Source organism: Spodoptera frugiperda, chromosome 13, assembly GCF_023101765.2.
Source record: "Spodoptera frugiperda isolate SF20-4 chromosome 13, AGI-APGP_CSIRO_Sfru_2.0, whole genome shotgun sequence".
NCBI lineage: Eukaryota > Metazoa > Arthropoda > Insecta > Lepidoptera > Noctuidae > Spodoptera > Spodoptera frugiperda.
In genome coordinates, this window is record NC_064224.1 from 9724820 (window position 1) to 9746448 (window position 21629).

Here is a 21629-nt window from a genome sequence, read left to right on the forward strand (position 1 = left end):
GTTTGGCCTTTAGGTAAGCGTTTCAGTTAAACCGAATGCGGCCGCCGCCTTCGGTGACCGACCTAATGTAAATGCGCCATTATGTAGGTATGCAGTTATAAATTTTTATGAATCTCCGAAGATATAAGCGGAGAAAGGAATCGTACCTATTGCAACCCTACTTTTCACTGCTAGTAGTGAAAAGAGAGGTTAAGAGAAAGACCAATGTCTTAGAAAATTATTTTTATAGTTTAAGCTGGTAAACTATCGTATCGCTCTTCTGATGGTAAGCAATCGCCGCCGCCCATAGACGTGCCGTTATACGACATTCTTTACCAATTAATAAAATACTTGTATCAGAAATTATTAATCAAGAAAGGGTAAAACACTAGTGAATATGAGCCTCTAGCATGGCTGGAAACTAGTCGAGTTCCTCGTCAAACAGTTACGTGAGTTAGTTAAAAAAATAATAATTTATTTAGTATGTCTCACTAAAGTTACAATAAAAAACACTAGTGGTTCCGTTTCTTTGCTCTCAAGTGTATATTCTTGCCATAGTTATCAAAATAAAACCAAAACTATGTGTACATAATATTATATTGTAGATACTTACAGTAACATTACAGCTATATCTTAACAATTATCTTCGTAACCTAATGAACGTGTCTCTGGCTTCCCTGGCCAACGCTACATCATCAGCTCTTAGCTTCAAGGAGGCAGCCTCTTCTCGTAACGACACTAGTGACGTCACTAGTGCTGTGAGTGACGTCGGCAATATGGCGTCTGGTACTGACAGCTTCGCGAACTTTGACTGGAAATTGAGAAAAATAAAATGTTTTAGGGGATCTGATTTAAACTAAAGAGCATTTGGATCACATTTAAATCTAACAATAGTCACAGTCTAGCCAGCTAGGCACTTGTTAGTTCTCTAGTGTTGCCTCGGTGGCTATGAGCGACCATTAGGTGATCTGTCGGCTTGTTTAACACCAATGGCATAGGTAATAAACAAAACAAAATGAAGCTATGAAGACTTCTCACCTTAGCTTTCTCACAGCTCTCCTCATAAGAAGCCACCTTCTGTTTCAGCTGTCTGATTTGATCCTGAATATTTTCCGGGTTCGGATTCTGGCTTGCCAAAGAATTTCTAGAATCCTCCAATTCTTTCCTCAAACCCTCCAAAAACTTGTTATTACGGTCTATTTTCGCTTGGAGTTCATTATTCTTTTGTTTTAGTTTTAATATTTCATATTCGTCTTCTAGTTTCTCCGATATTTCTTTAGTTTGGTGTAGGGAGATGGCGATGGGATCGAGTTGGTTGATGTCCATTGCTTGTTGTGCCTCTGCTGCCTGTTTAAGCAGTTGTTGACATTTTTGAGGTAAGCCATCGATGGATATGTTGAGTTTCGATAGGATCTCTGATGTGAGGGCCGCTGGAAATAAAATATGTAGATTGGAATTAAATACACAAAGACTAGCAAGAACTACCAATTCAGTATTTCGAAACTCTTCTGGGGTCATAATTCAGCACTTATCAGCCGGCTCGACCAGATTAAAATCACAACCTCACAGAAAGCCATAATGAGAGGCTTGTTGTGTTTAGCCTAATGAGTGAAGTCGGTGAAGTCACAAGAACCAAGGTCTTTTCGCCATTCGAAAGATTTGCAGATTTATTTAAACTAAATTTTCAGCTTTATCAAACTCTACAGATAGATATTGTGCAGGCAAACACTCACCAATTAAACTCTGTTTAGTAGTAATAATTATATTAGTCAAAGAAAAAAATAAAAAGACAAAAATATCAACTAAACTATTTAATTTACTAATAGATTTTTTAAAACTATTTATTTTAGGATAGGAAAGTCGACAAGACTTTCGATCTTCTTTGCTACATTGAGCATTAATTCTTCTGACAGTGGTGGGCCCATTAGTTGCAGAGACAAAGGCAGATTGTCTCTTGAGAGTGTGATTGGTATAGAAATGGCAGGTATGCCAGCCATGTTAGCTGGCTGTGTGCAATAGTCTTGGAATGCACACTGATCCCTATTGTGTTTGGCAGCAAATTCATCATATAACGGGGCATCAGACAAAGTAGTAGGCGTCAGCAGCAAATCCACCCCACCATCTGGACTAAAAACCTTTTTAAAGTCATCCATTATCAACCTTCTTAGTTTGAGAGTCTTTATAAAATATTTCACATAGTTCCTTGTCAGCAAGAAGTAGTTGCCAGCCAGGATTCTTGATCGGACAACTTTGTTGAAGCCTTGATGCCTGGTTAACGCATAGAGTTCCTCTGTAGAACTGTTCACATTAGCTCTGAGGCCATATTCTATCCCATCATACCTAGACATGTTACTGGCAACTTCACACTGGTTCAAGATAGAGTAAACTGCTATTGAGGCTGAAGTGTATGGCAATGAAACTACTTCCAATTGTGCTTTTTCACGTTCCAGTAAATCTGCCACAAGACCCCATATATCTATTACCTCTCTGCTCATACCTTCACAGTGATATTCTTTAGGTATCCCTATCCTTACTTGTGATAAGTCAATATCTTTCAATGTTATAGGCTCAAATGGTTTTTTAATAGTTGTGGAATCATTTACGTCAGGTCCTGCGACTACATTCAATACTGTGGTAACATCTTCAACAGTCCGAGCCAATATTCCAGGCACATCCATTGAGTTTACTAACGGTATTAAACCATGTCTGGATACAAGTCCATAGGTAGGTTTTAATCCCACAACACCACACAATGCTGCTGGATTTCTTGTGGATCCGCCGGTATCTGAGCCAATTGCAGCTAAACAAGACCCTGATGCAACCGCAACTGCGCTGCCCCCAGAACTGCCACCTGAGATCCTCCACTTCTTCTTGTCATATTGCCAAGGGTTACGGGTTGGTCCAAATATAGAGTCTACTGTTCCTGAGCCCATCGCGAACTCGTCGAGATTACATTTGCCGATCAAACAAGCGCCCGCACGTCTGAGTCTGGAGTACACTGTCGCATCATAGCTCGGCACGAAGTTCTTCAGCATCTCCGAGGCACAAGTTGTAGGTATGTTGCTGGTACAGAAGTTATCCTTCATAGCGATAGGAATGCCGTCCAATACCTTCGGCTGTTTCGAGATGTAAAACCTCTTTTCACTCTCGATACTATGAGTTTCAGCAGCATCTTCAGTTACACACACGAATGCATTCAAATCTCTGTTCTGTTTGGTTCGCTGCAAACTTAAATCGATGAAACTGGTAGGAGTCAACATTTTCTCAGAAAAGGCTTGGTGGACCATTTTTATTGTGTAACCCGTTAATTTATTCATGTTTTTTGGTTTTCTTTCGTTCCTTTTACATAAAATGCATTTATTGAAGTGGCATAGGTTATTAACAGAAATTTTAACAGCTGATGGCACGGGACAAATACAAAAATACGCAAAGATAGTGAGAAATGTCAATCTGAAATGCTCAGTGTTCACATAATTTGGGCGGGATGTGCTAACGTATTATTAAAAAACTGTGACTTACCACTTGCGACACTTTCTTGTTTCTCTTGCTGAATTAAACCCGAATATAGTTTATCGTGATCTTCATAATTTACCGATATCGTCTTCATTTTGAACGTATTTGTTTTGAAATAATTGGAAATATCCACAACAACGAAATTCAAAAGTAAAATGTTTACTGATTTGTGATTGGTTGATTCCGCTTGTCAGTTGTCAACTTGTCATAACATAAAACTGCGTTCTATTTTATCGTTCAGCATTTTTATACAAAAACTTAAATGTACCAAGTTTCAAACAAAAGTGATCAATATTCCCTTGATATTACTACAATACAATTTTATAAAGACCTGAAATATACATAATATAAACATATTACATTAATTGTAACATAGACTTAGAATTCTACGTTTTAATTTGATGTTTTGACATATCCAGCATATTTTTAACAAAATACTGACTGTGTAAATCTGAATATTAATGGATATTGTTATGTTATTTCATAATTTTTATAAAATCAATTCAACACTGATTATTACAGCTGACTTCAGCATTACATTTACTACTGATTTTATATTATCGATTGAAGTCAATAATCATCGATACCATCAACAAGAGTCATGCGAATCATGTTGTGTTTTGATGACAGTTCGGTCGGCATCGGGCATCCCTAAAATATTGAGTGCTTAGATCGCTGTGCTTGTCGTATTTCTTTTTTCGTAGATGGTTTAAATAGTTAATTTTCCACAAATAAATATTAGTACAGCAATAATTTATTAGCTTAAACTTAAATATTAATTATAATTTAGTGTCGTAGTTATTAAATGCCATAAATATGGCGCATTTGCAATACATGCCCGGGGATCCGCGTCTTGTCGATCAACTCGTATATGAATTAAAATCGAAGGGTATATTTGATCAGGTAAGTTAACTATCTAATTAATATTATCAAATTGTGCTCCTGGTGATGTATGTAGGGCTGAAGTCGCCATTTTTCTCTGACCTTGTGTGTCCCTTATCCCTTTCTTCTAACATGGTAGAACTATCAATAATTCAATATTAATTCTTGTAGATAGCTTATTGATAAAAAATTACACCCTAAAAGCTATCTTTCTACAAGTTATTGTCTAGTTTAAGTCATGAAAACTTACAAAAGATTCAATTATTGTAATAGATATGTATCATTTTATTACCATTTAATTGAAAATGAAAATGGTTGATTTTGATTGTGTTCAAGAGCTGACAAGATTCAATATTTTATTATGATTATGTTTGGTAAATACTAAAATTAAATAATGATAAAATATAAGCACTACTTTAGTTAGATTGTAGAAATGCAATTTGACCATCAAAATAACCAAAATGTTCTTAAATTTTGTATTTTGTTTAATAATGTAAATTATTAAAAGAATTATAGATGAGTTGTTAAACAAACTAAATCTAAAACCTTACTTAATATATGATATAAGTTATTTTAGTATACACTTTGACTTTTACATTAAATTAAAGTAATATTAACATGACACTAGAAATGGTATTTTATTTGAATGGTACAGATATTCAATAACTGCTTAGTTTGCATGTTAAAGTCAAAATTATTTATTTCAAATAGACCAGGAAGGCACTTCTGAATGTCAAAGCAAATATTACAATATTAAAAAAAATATATCTGTCAGTCAGTCCTCTGAAGCTATTTGCATGTTGTAGATTCTTATGGAGAAGAATGAGCAAGAAGCTCAATAGGTTTAAAAATATCTTTCCATTAAAAATATAATAATTGACTTATTCAATGTTTGTGTAAGTAACTAATCAAATAAATAAAAGCTCATAATCAGTACATTCCAATAGTCTGAAGGCCAGCATTATTTATTCATATTATTATACACAAATGCTATGCTAATATAGGTAGTATTAATTAGATTTAACTAGTAGCAACTTAAAATATAAATAAAATGCCGGTTTTGTGTATCTATGTAAATAACCTTACTTTTTTAATAGTGTTGAGAGTGTTTCAAACACATTAGATAATAATGTATCTGCTTAAGCAACCATGGTTAAACCTTTTCTATGTGAGAAGAGGCCTTTGGTCAGCAGTGGCCACTAATAGGCTGTTGATGTGATAATTGTGTATAAGTAACAAATTACGATGACTACCTTGTAGTAGTGTAAAATTGCCCATATGTTTGAATTTAATTATTCAATTATGAACATTGTTCTAGTATAAAAACATGATTAATTGATTAGTTACACTGATTTTTAACGTCTGAAGTGCATTTTTTTAATTATGACATTGATTTTATAATAAATAATTACACATTTATAATTTTACATACAAGGATAGTCACTACATAGTATAAAACCAAGTCGCTTTCTCTGTACCTATGTCCCTTTGTATGCTTAAATGTATAAAACTACGCAACAGATTTTTTAATACATAAAGTGATCCAAGAGAGGAGGTTTATATGTATAATATCACCATTGCACCCATGCTAAGCTGGAATGGGTCGCTTGTATACTATAAATAAACCTTTTTTTAACATTTGTAGTATTCTGATAGTTACTTCTTTTATCAATTCACAACAATGTTGTATGCAATGCAGAACATTGTGCACAATTATATGCAAAAAATGCAATTTTGTGATTGGCCAAAATACTTTTACATATTTATATTTAAACTAGAGATAAAATTATCTATATAGTATTGAATTATCACTGAAACCTGCCAGTGTGTAACAAACTATGTACATACCTTAATAATATAAAACATTTTTGATGGTCCAACCACCATACTCAAAGTCATTTAATGGTTACCTAGTCCTTAGAAATTGTTTTCAGATTAAAATTTGTTACTAAGGAATCATTTAAGTAATCATGAAATGTCTCTTAAGTATGACAGTAAATTTAAATAAAGTCAAAGATTGGACTTTGCAGATTCAAATCTAATAATACATAAAGAATGACCGTATTAATTCGAAATATCAATTGATTCCAGTTCCGTAAGGACTGCATAGCGGATGTGGACACTCGTCCAGCGTACCAGAACTTAAGGCAGCGTGTTGAGAACTCCGTATCCTCATTCCTGTCCCGCCAGTGCTGGAAACCAGACCTCAACAAGAACCAGCTTCGCGAGAAGCTTAGAAAACATATCTTGGAGTAAGTCACTGTTTTATTGCAACCATCTGTCATAGACAAACTGATGTGTTATAGTTGATTTGCTTTGCTGTATTCAAAATATTTAGAATGATCTAAGTTAATATAAATGACTTGTACAGATTTTGTTTTATTACCACACAATAATTGGACTTACATAAAAAAATAATATTATACATTTTTAATTATAATTTGGCACTAATAGTGATTTTGTTATATTTTATTATCACTGTGTATAATGGGTATAATTTTGTTAATATACTTGCTAATAGTATCCCTTTTTCATTACAGTGGTAACTACCTAGAACAGGGAGTAGAAAGAATTGTCGATCAGGTGGTAAATCCAAAAGTCGCGTCAGTATTTATTCCACAAGTAGAAGACCTAGTATACAACTACTTAGGCGTGCCTAGAAAGAAATCAACTGCAGAGACATCTAACGGAAAAGTAGGCGCAGATGATCTCCTACCGACAGATTTGGAGGCAGTTAGCCCTGGCTCCGTCAAAAGCAACGATGACAAGTTTGAAGAGATGGACGGAGATCTTGAAGAGCATAAGATGGAAGTAGACAATGTAAAGGATGAAGAGAAACCTTCCGTTTCAGATATAGAGAAACCCAAAGTTGAAAGCGAAACTCAAAACAATGTCATTGAACTCACAAACGATTCTGATATGGACCTTGATAAGTCTCATGACGATATAAAACTAGAAAATATTCCGCCTCCTGATAACAGTCCGCCGAAGGTAGAAAATGAAAATATACAACTTGAGAAAATTGAACTTCCGAAAGAACCGAACACAGTTTTGGAAGCACCCCATCCTGATGAAATACCGCTTCCAAAAGATGATAAGGATCATTTCTTCAAACCTGTAGGTGTTAATAGTGATGATGATTCAAGCAGCGATTCGTCCTTGCGAAGGAACATGTCTCCATTAACTCCAATTAGAAATTACAATAATGAAAATTCTTGCGATGCCCAACAGGCTTTCGAGAATGATTCGGACAGCAAAAGTAACGATGTTAAAAAGGAACCAAGTTCGTTTAGGTTCGCTATTGAAGCTAAATCCCCAGAACAGAATAGCTTGGAAGCAAAACCAGAGAAGAAGGATAGTGAGCAAGCAAACTTGGCGTATCAGTTCAACAATCAAGTGAATATTAACACGACACACACCTTCAATACGCCGATGTATGACGACAGTTCAAACAGCAACAATTTACAAATAGATTATGAAAGTGATGTTAACAGCAAAATTAACGCAGAGAAAGTACCTGAAGCTAACCAGAACTCAGAGGACAAAAGAGATAAGAAGAGTGACGATCGGAAAAGTAGTCACAAGAGCTCCCACAGGTCCAGGGATTCACACAGACATTCAAGTAGCAAAGACAAAAGTAGGTCAGAATCTAAACAATCTTCGTCTAGAGACAGTAGCAGGCATGACAAGAAACCAAAAGATGATCACAGCAAATCTAAATCCAGTCACAAGGAGAGGGAGAAGTCGAGAGACAGATCTGACAAGAAGGATAGTAGGGACTCTTCTAAACACAGGAGCTCTACACACAAAAGCAGCTCTAGCCACAGAGACTCGAAATCTCATCGCAGCTCAAGCTCAAGCCAGAAACACTCGAGCGACAAAAAATCGAGCGATGACAAAAAATCTTCGGATGATAAAAAATCTGATGAAAAGAAATCTTCGTCTTCCTCGACTCATAAATCCGAAAGGAGTTCCGAGAAAAGTTCTGACAGGAGTTCTAGGGATAAAAGAGATTCGAAATCCAGCTCCCATCGTTCAGACAAAGATAAGAAGAGTAGCAGCAAGAGCAAACATGATGAGAAAGATAAGAAAAAGGAAAAGAAAGATATTGACGACCATTACAGTGTCTCAGGTAGAGGCAACCACTCGAGGCGCTCAACGGACAGAGATTCTAATGACGGCAGCTCATCCTCCAAGGGATCTCAGAATCAATCTGGTTCAAAAACAGCAGAAAATAAGAAAGAAACAAAGAGCTCTAGCTCCAAATCAGATAATACTTCAACTAGCGGAGAATCTAACAGCCCCAGTGACAAGGAACATGTAATAACTACGGCCAGTGATGTAAAAAATAACCAAAAGCCCATCAGAGTTGAAAATCATTTAGAGAACCCTATCACAAGTCCCCCAAGATTACCTTTTGTACCAGATGTGACGTTAAAAAAGCCAAAATTCGCAGCCAACCTGGAAGAAGCTAAACGGATGATGAAAATGAGGAAGTTTTTAGATGAAGAACAGAAGAGAATGAACCAAGAAGCTGCATTACTGCTTGAATTTCAGGCTAACGTAAGGCCTAGTTTGAGTCAAGTGTATTCAAGTATTCCTGGACCTGAACTAGAATTCGCTTGCGTGGGCAATGAAGTTAACAGTATTGTGCAAACTGAAATAAGCAAAACTGAATCTGTTGTGGAAGAACCTGTAGAGTCTGAAGAGTTAGTAGAGACTATGGAAACTGTAGAGATGGTTACTGAACATGAGACCGAAGTCGAAGAAATAAATACAGAAGATAAAAGCAAAGTTTCCAGTGAAATCATGGACCTTGAAAACACACAGACAAATGACACGGAAATGTTTGATGAAGCCGAAGCAAAGGCAGCTGCAGACAAAAATGAGACTTACAACGAAAACAAACCATTTTCTCAGCTCATGGAAGAAATATCAGAATACAGTAAAGCTTCAGAGAAAAGTAAGAAAGACGCGTTAGGTAATTTAGTTGAAGATGAAAATAAGAAGAGGACAGAATTCTTCGAAGTCACTATTATAACGGAAGAACTATCGGAAACTGATGAACCAGAAAATACGTTCACAGCAGATTCAGAGCCAGAAACAGTAATTAAAGAAGAACCAACAATATCAGAGGAAATATCGAAGGAGGCTCAATCTCCCGAGTCTCCTAAACCTGATATAGTTCGCACAGTTACACCAGACGAAGAAAACTTACAATACTTCGCTGAACATGAAAAATTCGAGGCAGAATTAAAGAGACACCAATACAGCGACTTCCTAAAAGCATACATGGAAAGAAACATAGTTTCCGACAAAATCCACATCATAAACTGCGATTCATATGAAGAGAATATAATAAAAGAAGTATGCGCGAACTTTGGAAACTTTGAAGTGATAAATTATTACAAGAACGGCCATTTCAAATTACAGAATACAGCTAAAAATGTCATTAAAAACGTGAACTTGGCTTCAGAGATATCGTTACCTATAGACAACACATATGAATCTAAGTCTCCTACCCCTGTATTTAGTCCTTCAAAATCGGAGTGCTCCTTCGAATTATCCAGTGATTATGATGCTAAATTAGAAGAGATGGTGAACAAGACATCTCGGCAAGAAGTCATGGAGATTATACTTGGTAGCGTTATAAGTCAGGATGAGAACCCTTCGATAGATTATTGTACGGAATCTAACATTGATAATGAGTTGCACTTGAAGAGGAAATTGGAGACAGAACCTGCTGAGAACAACAACAGGCATGTTTTGAAGAAGATGAGAAAAATGAGCGACTCCGATCAGATCTCATCGACAACGGAAGGTAAGAATAATATTAGTACAATAATTATCATGCATTTGCAAATGTATTCCTTCATTTTTTTATTATGTTTTCCTTTCTTATTTCTTTCTCTTTTGACTAAGGTGTTATTGGGTTTTTCAGTTTAACAATTCTCATTGCACAGAACCTCATTTCGTTTCGGATTATGGCTGGCGAAATATACTTAGTTTATAACAAAATAGTGTATCTGCCTCTGCCTACTATTCGATATTTTAGGCTATATTTAGGTTCGATATTACAACAAAACACATGAGTAATATTCTAGTTGAATTATTATTCATTATAGAAAGAAATCTCTAGCATACCAAACGCAAAGCATTATTTATTTATTCATAATAAAATCCAGACCACATAAGATCGTAAAATACAAATAAAATGATTTTACGATTAACACTAATCTGGAAACATACCTCCGCTTGCGATTATAAGCATAAAGTTTAGAGTGAAAAGAGGTTTTAAATGTAATTTTCAGAAAGCGAAGAGGTTTCGAACAACAATAGGGTCCCCCCGACGAGGTCTAAATACTTGGGTAGGGCGAGACGGGTTGGCTTGCCCAGACCCAGGAGAAATACTAATAGTGAGTACATGTTTCTATTAAAGCTACAAACGTAGGACTTATTGTTAGGTTGTTAGAAACTATATTTGAAGAAAAGGTAGTTTTTTAGTAAGAAACTCTCATAAGAACTAAATAAAAAAAGTTCCTTTTAGTATATTTGAAGTTTTTCATTGATACTATATTATAATACCTTTATTTTCTTTTATAACGACATTTCATTATTATCTAACACACATCAATTGCACACCATCTTTATCCTTACATCTTTTTTTCTAATTTGTATTTTTTGATAGTTTTTCTTAAATTACAAACTAGTACAGAACACCAGTAGCCTTGGTTTAAGCGGAAGATTAAATGACCGTAATAAATGCATGATAAATTACCTGGAAAAGAACTTATAATTGATATCCTTAAATCGATAGTTTACTGTCCACTCTCGCGCATCCCTATGTAAGAGCTCATAGACAGTTACCTGTACGCCACAGACGGGAATGGACGTCAAGCGGTGACGTCATTAGCGCTACGGGAGTCTGCTAGTGCTTTACTACATTTATTATTATGGGGTCTACCTTTATTAGTAGAATTTTTTTGGTCATAATTTTATTTTGCATAACAACGCATGGCAGAATCTTCATTTCGCAGAAAATCATTTGGTATACCATCATTTGTAATACATTAAAACCGCATAATTTTGTAAGTCAGAATCATCTTTAGGCATAAATTGATACGCATAATAATTGAAAGGTAGAACCATCATATTGCAGAATGTTCACTGTCAGAATCGTCTTTTGGTATAAATTTCATAACCATAATAATTAAAAAGTAGAACCATCATATCTCAGAATGTTCACAGTTAGAATCGTCTTTTGGCATACTTTTCATATCCATAATAATTGAAAGACTCATCTATCACGCAAGCATGCAAGCAAGCATGCAGCATGCAAGCAAGCATGCAGCATGCAAGCAAGCATGCAGCATGCAAGCAAACATGCAGCATGCAAGCAAACAAGCATGCAGCGTGCAAGCAAGCATGCAACATGCAAGCAAGCATGCAGCATGCAAGCAAGCAAACAGCATGCAAGCAAGCATGGTTTCTGTCACGGCTCCGGCGCTGCGGGGCTTCGGCGGCCCCACGCGCGCTAATCGTCGCAGACGGCTTTCGCTCACCACCGCAGCTTCGGCTTGTTGGCCGGCTTCGCCGGCCAGCCTCAGCTGCGGCGGCTCGCTCATAGCCGCCTGCTCCTCAGCCCGCGGGCCGCCTCGCCCCTCCGCGCCTACGCGATTTTAAATTGCACTCTAGGGGTAGGGCAAACAAGACTGCGTGCAGTCGGTTTTGCAGCGATTCGGTTCTGTCACTTCACTAACTTTTATTCTACCATCTTCTTAATATGCCAAGTGAAATTATGCCAAACAATCGTCGCTTTAAATAAACGTTATGTGAAACGAAATTATGCAAAATTAAGCTTTGCCAAACATAATTATGCCAAATAAAATTCCACCATCTTAAAAGTGTGCCTTTGTACATTCGGACATATAAACATTCGGCAAAACAAAAATTATATTAAATGATTTTTATGCCATATGTATATTCGTTTAAAGAAGATGCTGCCAAGTGTGTTATGCCAAACAAATTTCGGAGCATTAAAATTCTGCCAGATAGAGGGAACCCATTATTATGATCGGTGGTAATATTAAAATTTGAACAGCAAAAGGACTTGCATGACATAAGTTTGCCAAGTTTCGAAGAATCCGACTAATAATTATATGTAAAATGATTAAATTGTTTTAAATAATAAAATATTATTATTTTTTATGTACCACAATATCACATGATCACATCCCTACTGGCATGCGAGAAAGTTGTCAAAAGTCGTGCCAGCCACGCCAGAGACGTGTCTTCACGTCGGCGGATGACGTCACGAACCAGATTAGTGATGTACCTTATTATATTATTGATTTATTCGTTTGTAGTTCTAATGTTTGCTTTTAGGTTGCTTAGAACTTAGTAACTGCTGTTTAATGATAGTATGATACCAAATAGGGTCAAGTTAAATAAAAGACCAATGCAACGAATAATATTTATTAAAAAAATATAGAACGAAAAGCACGGATTCATTGGTTATCGATAACTTTTCGTTAAGATGTTGGAATCACTATTTTTTTTGTAGGTTTTTGTACTGAATTTGTGGCTTGGCGTAGAAGGGGCGCCGATGTGTTTACGCTCTGGCGTTCAAAAGGTTGAACAAAGTAGTACGCAAGCACATCAAGGTACTCCGAATTGATAAAATTCTTAAATACATTTTGGTCTTTTGTTACAAAACATTAAAGTTGAAAATCATATTTTAATCTGTCACGGAGCAAACAAGTATTAATTACGGAGCAGCTCATCTGCAATACCAAGGGAGTTACAAGAGGCCATTGCCGGCCTTTTATTAGGGATGGGTTTGGGCCTCCGGTGAAGATCATACATAATAATGTCCATTCATTGTCCCACAGGAATTGGCAGTCAGTAACCTTAAAGCGCTTCCTACTGCATACCTCTTTAGCTTCCATCGCTTTAACTTAAAACTAATTCAAGTTTAAAAAAACTTGTGTCAACGAGCATCTTCTTTTAATAAAAAAATAATCTACAAGCAACTACTGCCATCTGCCACCTGCCTCGAGTTCATCGGCTTTGATTCTCAGGTCGGGCAGTGTTATTGAGATTTCGATTTATCGAAAATTTCTCAGTAATAGTACAGAGAATTGTTCTTCACCCCCTATTATTTGGGGCTTATGACATGACCAATGAAAAGTGAGTGTTATATTGTGTATCTGCTCTTCTACCCTTCAGGGAGACCTAACTTTATACTCGTTCAAACCACAATATTAACAAAATATATATATTTTTACAGATTTGCCAAACAGTCCGTCAAGCGATAAATCAGTGGAAAACTACGAACAGAATACTCAAGCAACTCCACAAACTCCAAATGGCAAGCTCAAGTCCGTCACGCGAACGAAAGTACAAAGGTACGATACATCTGACCTGTACAAGCCTAAACTTCATTATTTGTCCAGAAGGAATAACATCACTTAAGTAAAGAAATATTTGTTTTACTGTCTATCCGAAGCTGAAATGTGACCACTTGCTTACCGCTAAAATAACTGATATCAATCCAAAATTAAGAATAGAAGTTATGTTAAAAATCCAAATCAATCCAATGATTTTGGATTGAATACTGTGCCCTTAGTATTCGCTCTGCGGGCTCTGATTGGCTGGTTCATTTGCACCGGCCAATCAGAACGCCGAAAGCGCTTTCGTTTTCGTTCAACGTAAAGCAAACTCGTACTAAGGGCACTGTTATAATTTTAGCACTGATTCTTAACTAAATTCGGTTGAGTGAAATTGTACATGAGGCAATTGACATCTCTCCAAAACCTGCTAAGTGTACTATAGAATATAAATTCGGTCTATATTCTTGAATTGATTCATTTTTATCAGAAGTTACAAGCTTAACTTATTGATTGATATTTATGTTATTATTTATTACTTGTTTAACTACTATAAAACTATTTTTAAATGTCTCATTTTTTACCCAATACACATCTTGAGTATTCAACCATCTTCACATTTTAATTTCCAATGTTCTCAATAAGCCAAGTCGGTCTATTTTCAGCCAAGGTAAATGACATGTGATGATGATAAGGTTGGTATAATTTTAAAGCCATAATCTTTCCAAGGCAATGAAATACCCGATTCTTGTAAATTTTATAATATTTTTGTATAAAAACTATATTTTTATTTAATTTTATAAGGTTCACGCATAATCTTTTAAACTGATTTAGTATTTGTTAATTGAGAAAGTATCTTTTTAAACGTGTGAAAAGCTCCCAAAACTAATCTTTTGGATTTTGGGGGACAAAATCAAACGTATTTGCAATTGTGTGTACTGATGATATCCTGTATTTTATACATTTATGGTCTGTCTTTGCGGAAATAAGTAAATTGTTAATATTTACAAAACATCATGCTTATATTTACTAAGAAAGTATTACTAAATTGTGTACTGCATACAATTTTAAATTACTGAACCTATCATACTTCTGTAAATGAAAGGGTGATGTAATTTATTATTGTATTTTTACAAAAGTGGAACCTTAAAAGTAATAGGAATTGGTTATAAGCAATAAACAGAAGATTATATTTCCTAATTATGTCCATGATTTCTAAAGCGATAATGCATCAAATTATCTCAATAATCCTTGTGTCATCAACAATCATTGTTTGGTATGTTTATTTAAAAAAAATATTTATGGCAATTGATTGCATTATCAATTCAATCAGTAAGGCAGAAATCTTTGACGGATTTAGGAATATACCGGTTGAGAACTTTGATAACATGATAATAGTATCTTATCTGTTTTAAGAATGTTTTGATGGATAAAGAATACTTAAATATAGATTTAAATTGAGGTCTTTTGAACCTACCGGGTCAATATCTCGTTCAGTATTTACCAGTAACCTTAGTTTGAGTTTAAAGCTTCACGTTTAAAGTAATCTACGAGTATCAGAGCGCCGTACGCGCTCTCTTTTCGATCGTTTTAAACGTGAAGCAAACTCGTACTAAGGGTACAGATCGTCTGTAAACATTTGTTAATACATTTTCAACCTTATTACAAAATGACTAAGTTGACATGAAATAATCTTGACACATCGAAAAAAGTACGTAACAATATTGTTGGTCGTCATCACGATGAAGTGAAACAGAGAATGATGACTATCACGTCATTCAGACAAACTAATGCGCAAAAATTTAAAAATAGCGCAACCAAAGCCACACACATAACGTTGGTGTATTTATTGGCCCAAACATTTGTACTATTGCTGCGCAAACAAATTAGATCCTAATCATATCAATGTAGAGATCAATTTGTATTGGCATTTAACACCAATGTTGGACAAGTGTGGGTGTATTGATCTAAGGCTGGGTACACACTTACTGGCGTGGTTAGACACTTGCTCAGCCTAAAGTAGTAGGGCACAATTCCATCATAGAGTACGAGTTATTTTCGTACGGTTGCTTATAAGCACATCTAGTATGGGATTCCGCCCAGTAGGCAGTCGGATTCCGACCGAACAGTAAGTGTAACACAAGCCTTATAAAATTAAATGTAGTTTTAAAAAGAAATATTTTATGAAAGATTTAATTATTGTGATTGATTCGTTATTTTATGACTTAGAATTTTTCTTGGCTATTGCATTGTATTGTATGGAGATGCTTAGATGTTGTGTCTTTGAAATCTTTCGTCTCAGGGCTGGCTCTCTTTTGATTGTGATCTTATTTTCCGTAGTAAAATGTTAGTATGTCAATCATTTCTTCTGTACTTTCATCATTTCGTAGTTTAAGCAGATTTACATAAGTTAACTTTAAAAAGTCGAGCCTTTCTCTATACTTTATCATCCTTTCTATTTCCTAATTATGTTGATTCCGCCAGAAAAAAAATATTTACTTGTAATAATAAAAATTGTAATTTGTAAAATAATGTATAGTTTACAAAATTAATTTATAATGCACTAGAGCATTCTCAAATTGTGGCACATTTTGAACTTGTTGACAAATTACTAACTGTTGTCTAATGTGTCAGATAGTTGAAACTTGTTGTATTAAGCTGTACATGGAGTAATGGACGAATGGAGTACTCAAACCTATAAAATATTACTCATCCCCGTGATAATTTATCGTTGTGACAATAGTGGTAAGGAATATAAGTTGTATGAGTACTTCATTTGTTTCACTTTTCAGTGGTTCTTTGTTATATTTTTCTGTTGATTTGTGAAAGGATGGGAGGAACGCCGTAACTAAACAAAACCAACTTAGAATTGATAGATTTTCAGAAGTTTAGAAGAATAATAGTAATTAGTGATTACTGTAGTTAAACATACCTGCCATGAAAACCTAATATTCATAATGTGATGAAACCTCAAACAAATACGATTTAAGGTTAAGTTGGTTCCTAGAAGGCTTAGGCTATCCTTCCGATCCTTAAAGCATGTTTTCTTTATAAATGAATTGTTGATACTTATGTGTGATAAAATCTAGAATGTTTGAAGATTTTTTATTAATATTTATTTAAATAGTAAAGTATATAGTATATTTAATATATATCCTATTGTATTATTATAAAGTTTTAATAGAGAAATGATTACGAAATGTGCAATTTACTGCAGAAGTAAGGAAACTAAATGACTGATGTTGCAAAGAAAATGGGGATTTAGAATAATTATTTTAATATGTTATAAGAATTAATAATTTCATTAATACTTTATATTATTGCTAGCTTAGTAGAAGTATTGTAAAATACGAAACTGGCTATAATATAAATTACGATAATGATGCAATAAAAACAATATAGAGGAAAATATATAGAGTAATGTAGAATTTTAAATCCTTCTTTTGTAGTATCGTGTACATGACGTTTTAAAGAAAAAAAGCTTTGTAAATACATCAGTACAAACATATATCACTTGTTGAAATAGTTTATACAGTACAGAGTAGATAATAGTCAGCATACATTCCTAGAAACAATGATAAAACAAAATATATTTGATAAGATAAAAAATGAAAACTTTTCACTTACTTGAGCCTCTGGTTATTCTCTACTCTGTGGCGCAGTTCAGCTACTTACATAGTTATTCACAATTTTTGCATATATTTTAAACGCATACTCATGTAATACAGTAACCCAATCTATCTAGACAAATATATTTCACAGTTAAAGTTATTTATTCATATTCTTCCGTCTTTTCCCATTTTAATTATACAGAAAATGGCGGACACTCATTTCCCGCCCATTTGTTTGCATAGATAATAAATGTTATGTAAATATTATGAGTTCGAATTTTTGTTATTAGAACCTTCTTTGTGTAAATTTAATTTAAGTTTTGAAGTGAAATAAGTTCGATGCTCTGTGTGGTAAGATATTTGCGGCGATTGTTTGTCGCAACTTTATGATTTGTTGTTATAATTATAATAAAATATAATTTATTCCCAGTCTAAAACTTTAATGTTTCATTTTTCCTTCCATACAATTTATAAGTACTGGCATTAGTTATACATGTAATAAACTTTAAGATAGGTGCCAAAAATAAAAATCAGTAACATAATATGACACTCAAAATTAATTCTGATTGCGCAATCTTTAGTAATATTCCCTGTAGACATTTTATGATCTCTTATCGTTGAATGTCATAACCTTAGGTCATTATTACCAGCTAGTGATAAGCTTAAGCTGGTCTATATTTTTCAAGGTAATTAATTAACGTGACTGTGACCCGGAAATACATAGGACTTGCATAGTCATGCCATGCATTCGCATGCATGTGCATCTAAACATCTATGCTAACGTTTTAGGATAAAGGAATCACAATTACCTACCTATTGTTTATAAACTTTGTGAATAGGTATCTTTCAAGCGAATGAATATGTATACATTTTACACTTATACATATTTGAATGCCAATCATAATACAATGACTTCATTCATTCATAAGTCGGTTCCGTCTGGGACCACGTGACGTAAAGGGACTCGATTCAATTGGGTACGCGTTCCTATGTAGCGCAGGTCATGGAAGGTTACCTAATGTAAACTGATGTCTCGGTCATTGCCTCGCAGTGTATTGACATCGAGTTTTATTACCTTACGGGAGTAACTTTTTCGCGGGTTTTTTTGCGAACTGTCATGACGCCATTTTTGAAAATGGCTTTCAAAAGTTGCAGTTTTTGTTATGTAAGATGTATTTAATTTTGTGTATTGTGTAATTTACATATTAAAGAATCTTGATAATCTTAATGATTAATAACGCAGGTGGTGTATTTTTACTTTCGATTTGGAACGTTACCAAAAGTAGCCTCGTGCTAGTCAGTTGGATTTATGCATATTATTACGTAGAGTGACATAGACGTCAGTTACTTAGATAGACCAATTCTATAGGTACCTATCAAATATATGAACATAATAATTTTAATGTAAGTATAGGTAACTATCTAACTAGGCAGGTAGATCTCTATTAGATTATTACAAAATACAATGGTAAAAAAAGAAATAAACAATAGGTTTCATGCACTGTTGACCACACGTGGCACAGTTAGCACTGCACACATAATTAAGAAGCTCAACATTCGTTTATTTTCTACACAAATTGCATTGAAAAAAGAAATTCTCACGCCACCATAAAACTATTATTTCATCAGCTCGTAAACAATATCCGATGAAAAGAGAATAATTAATTAGCTGCCTAGTAAACTAATGGTTCCATTTTTATTTTCTTATCTTACTATTACCTACATAGATTTAAGATAGCTACAAACGGGCACGAAGCGTGGAAAATTGCTATTTACCAACACAATGGCTGGTTAGCATATTCCACGGGCGATTATTTATTTCTTGCAGTAGTAATGCAACGTAATATTTTGCATTTTACTTTGTCGTGTAAATGACTGAGCACATTTTACTTGATGAGTCTTGGTTGCAACTGTTGCAAACATGGACTAGGTACTTATAATAAAGTTGAAAGTTCAGTAGGAAGAATCGTTTATAAAACGGTTAAATTAGGATAAATAATTATTTACTTACGATTACGTCTTAAGTTAAAAACAGTGGTTAGGTAATAAGGCTTTTAAAATTTGCCTAAAACTTGTCTTCTGAGCTAAAGCTGTGTTCTACGTGAGAACAAACAAAGTTATGACTTACAAAAGGACCTGAGAATAATCTTTGTATTAAAATGTTTTGATTTTGACATTGGCAATCTTGATATTTTGATAATACATATCGAGTAGGTACCGAGCCTCCCTTATCTGAATTAGTTCAATGCACTGCAATGGAACATAACCCACAATTTTATCTTATGACGAAAATTGCCACTTTGCTGAAGATCCATACCTACATCACAACACCTCTAATCTTATTTGCTATCAAAACAAAGGACAGATTCTTTATAATTGTCTAGAATTTTCTGTTACCACATTACTATGCTTGCCCAGTGCCCACCCTATTTTTAATTTAAGAAAGGAGGAAGGTAAGAAGATGTTATTTCCGTTTCCGCACTCTTTCCATTTTTTGTAAAATGATACCACTGCATCCTACCTACAACTCTTACTGCTTACCATCTGAACATCATCGTCAACAGCCGCCTTTAGTCCTCCACGTCGAACGATAATTCACCACCTGCATTCATCGGACTCCAGCGTTTCGTCACTTGTCCGTTCACTTAGCCTAGTGGGAGGCCTTCCCACGCTTTGTCTTCAGGTCCGTGGACTCCACTCAAGCACTTTCCTGGCCTATTCTGAACACCTGGCCCAAATTCTGGGTACATTTCTACATGACCTACCTTACTCTAAATATACTACCGGCCAAGACACGCTACACTACCGCCCTCTATATATCTGTGTCATTTACATTGTCATTAGGTTATTGCCATCACGCATTTGAATTAAATTATGCAATCGGACATTGTTAATAGTTACAGATAATTGTATACTTTATTACCAAGTGCTATGGTTGTTAATAAAGTGCACTGATGAGGCAACCTGATATTGTAGTTGGAATAATGTAACATAGTAACATGGTTCTATTATTAAACGACTGCGTGGAGATTTGATTAAAACTTGATTGAGACACCTACGTAATACTTTTTATCGTTAACTTTTTTGTCAATTTGAGGGTCTCGAATAATCTATTTTTTATGGTGTAAGCCATAATGTAAACGAGTAGACGGATCACTTGATGGTAAGCAATCGCCACCGCCCATGGATACCCGAAACACCAGAGGCGTTACAAGTGCGTTGCCGGCCTTTTGGGGGTTAAGAATGTAAGGGTTGTTGGGGAATCGGGGATTGGGAAGGGGGCTAATTGGGCCTCTGGTAACCTCACACACTCACACAACGCAAGCGTAGTTTCACGTCGGTATTCTGTGAGGCCGTGGTATGATTGCCGAGTCGGCCTAGCAGTGTAGAACGCAATGGCTCTCCCATACTTCGTCCTTGTCATACCTAAGTCTCAAAAGTGTCTAGCAATTGTGTAACTACACCTACCTATGTAGTACGATTCTCCTAGGTTCATTGCACGGCTAGACACTTAGATAGACAAACAGGATTACACAACGGGCCACAACTGCTACAAGTGGGTAATGATCCTCGGGCTTTCCAGTAACGGTATTGATGCATCATGCATGTGTAGTTACTAGGTAAGGTACCTAAGTGTAAGTACTAAGAAGATTCTAATAAGGTAAGGCGAGACCTGCAAATTTCAAGCTTGTGCCTAGCATTTAAGTCTTGATACCTAGGTAATTAGGTTCGAACTTGTTATGTGGTATGGGGCTTCAGTAACTTAGGTAGGTATCTAGTTGTATAGGTTAAGATGGATACCTCACATACGTAATAATATGTGCTTGCATTATCTTGGAGTTTTAAAATGTAAAACAAATGACATGCAATAATTAGCACGCACTGATAAAGATACAACGCTGTTGCCATAGCAATGCAAGTTGAAACTGAAGTTTTTAAATTAATTTCAATGTAGGTACATAATATTATGTATGTAGGTATCAAGTTTGAGAACCAGTCATAAGTTCAGAACCAGACTGTTTGATAAACATATAAAATATAGGTACCTACTTAGGTGTGATTCTATGAATATATACCTAAACACATTATCCATTTTTCTATTGACACAACTGGTATAATACTTGTGTAATCCACCAGCTCTTTTACTCAAACTACCTACGTATTTTACCTATGGGAGGTAGGAGGGCATCCTGTTTATCAACAAAGCACTTGAAGAATTGAACGACACGAATGGCCCATTGTTTCTTCATGTTTT

General features: G+C 35.1%; 3 protein-coding genes across 4 annotated transcripts; 1 reads left to right on the forward strand and 2 right to left on the reverse strand.

Annotated features, from left to right (window-relative positions):
- Nucleotides 1-558: 558 nt before the first annotated feature.
- Nucleotides 559-3672, reverse strand: LOC118270553 (uncharacterized). Its single transcript, XM_035586167.2, has 3 exons — nt 3499-3672; nt 1018-1409; nt 559-790 (listed from the first exon to the last, which is right to left on the reverse strand). The coding sequence occupies exons 1-3, from the start codon at nt 3584-3586 to the stop codon at nt 620-622; spliced, it is 651 nt and encodes a 216-aa protein (XP_035442060.2). The 5' UTR covers nt 3587-3672; the 3' UTR covers nt 559-619.
- Nucleotides 1776-3481, reverse strand: LOC118270552 (glutamyl-tRNA(Gln) amidotransferase subunit A, mitochondrial). Its single transcript, XM_035586166.2, has one exon. It carries the CDS (start codon nt 3294-3296, stop codon nt 1821-1823), a length of 1476 nt encoding a protein of 491 aa, XP_035442059.1. The 5' UTR covers nt 3297-3481; the 3' UTR covers nt 1776-1820.
- Nucleotides 3673-4107: 435 nt separating the features above from the next.
- Nucleotides 4108-14019, forward strand: LOC118270284 (biorientation of chromosomes in cell division protein 1-like 1). Of its 2 annotated transcripts, XM_035585806.2 has the most exons (5): nt 4108-4395; nt 6466-6626; nt 6915-10195; nt 10686-10790; nt 13664-14018. In XM_035585806.2, exons 1-5 carry the CDS (start codon nt 4309-4311, stop codon nt 13846-13848), a joined length of 3819 nt encoding a protein of 1272 aa, XP_035441699.2. In that variant the 5' UTR covers nt 4108-4308; the 3' UTR covers nt 13849-14018. The 2 variants fall into 2 exon arrangements, with proteins under 2 accessions (XP_035441699.2, XP_035441700.2); XM_035585807.2 differs by lacking the exon at nt 10686-10790 and having other exon boundaries at nt 13664-14019.
- The last annotated feature ends 7610 nt before the right edge of the window (nt 14020-21629 follow it).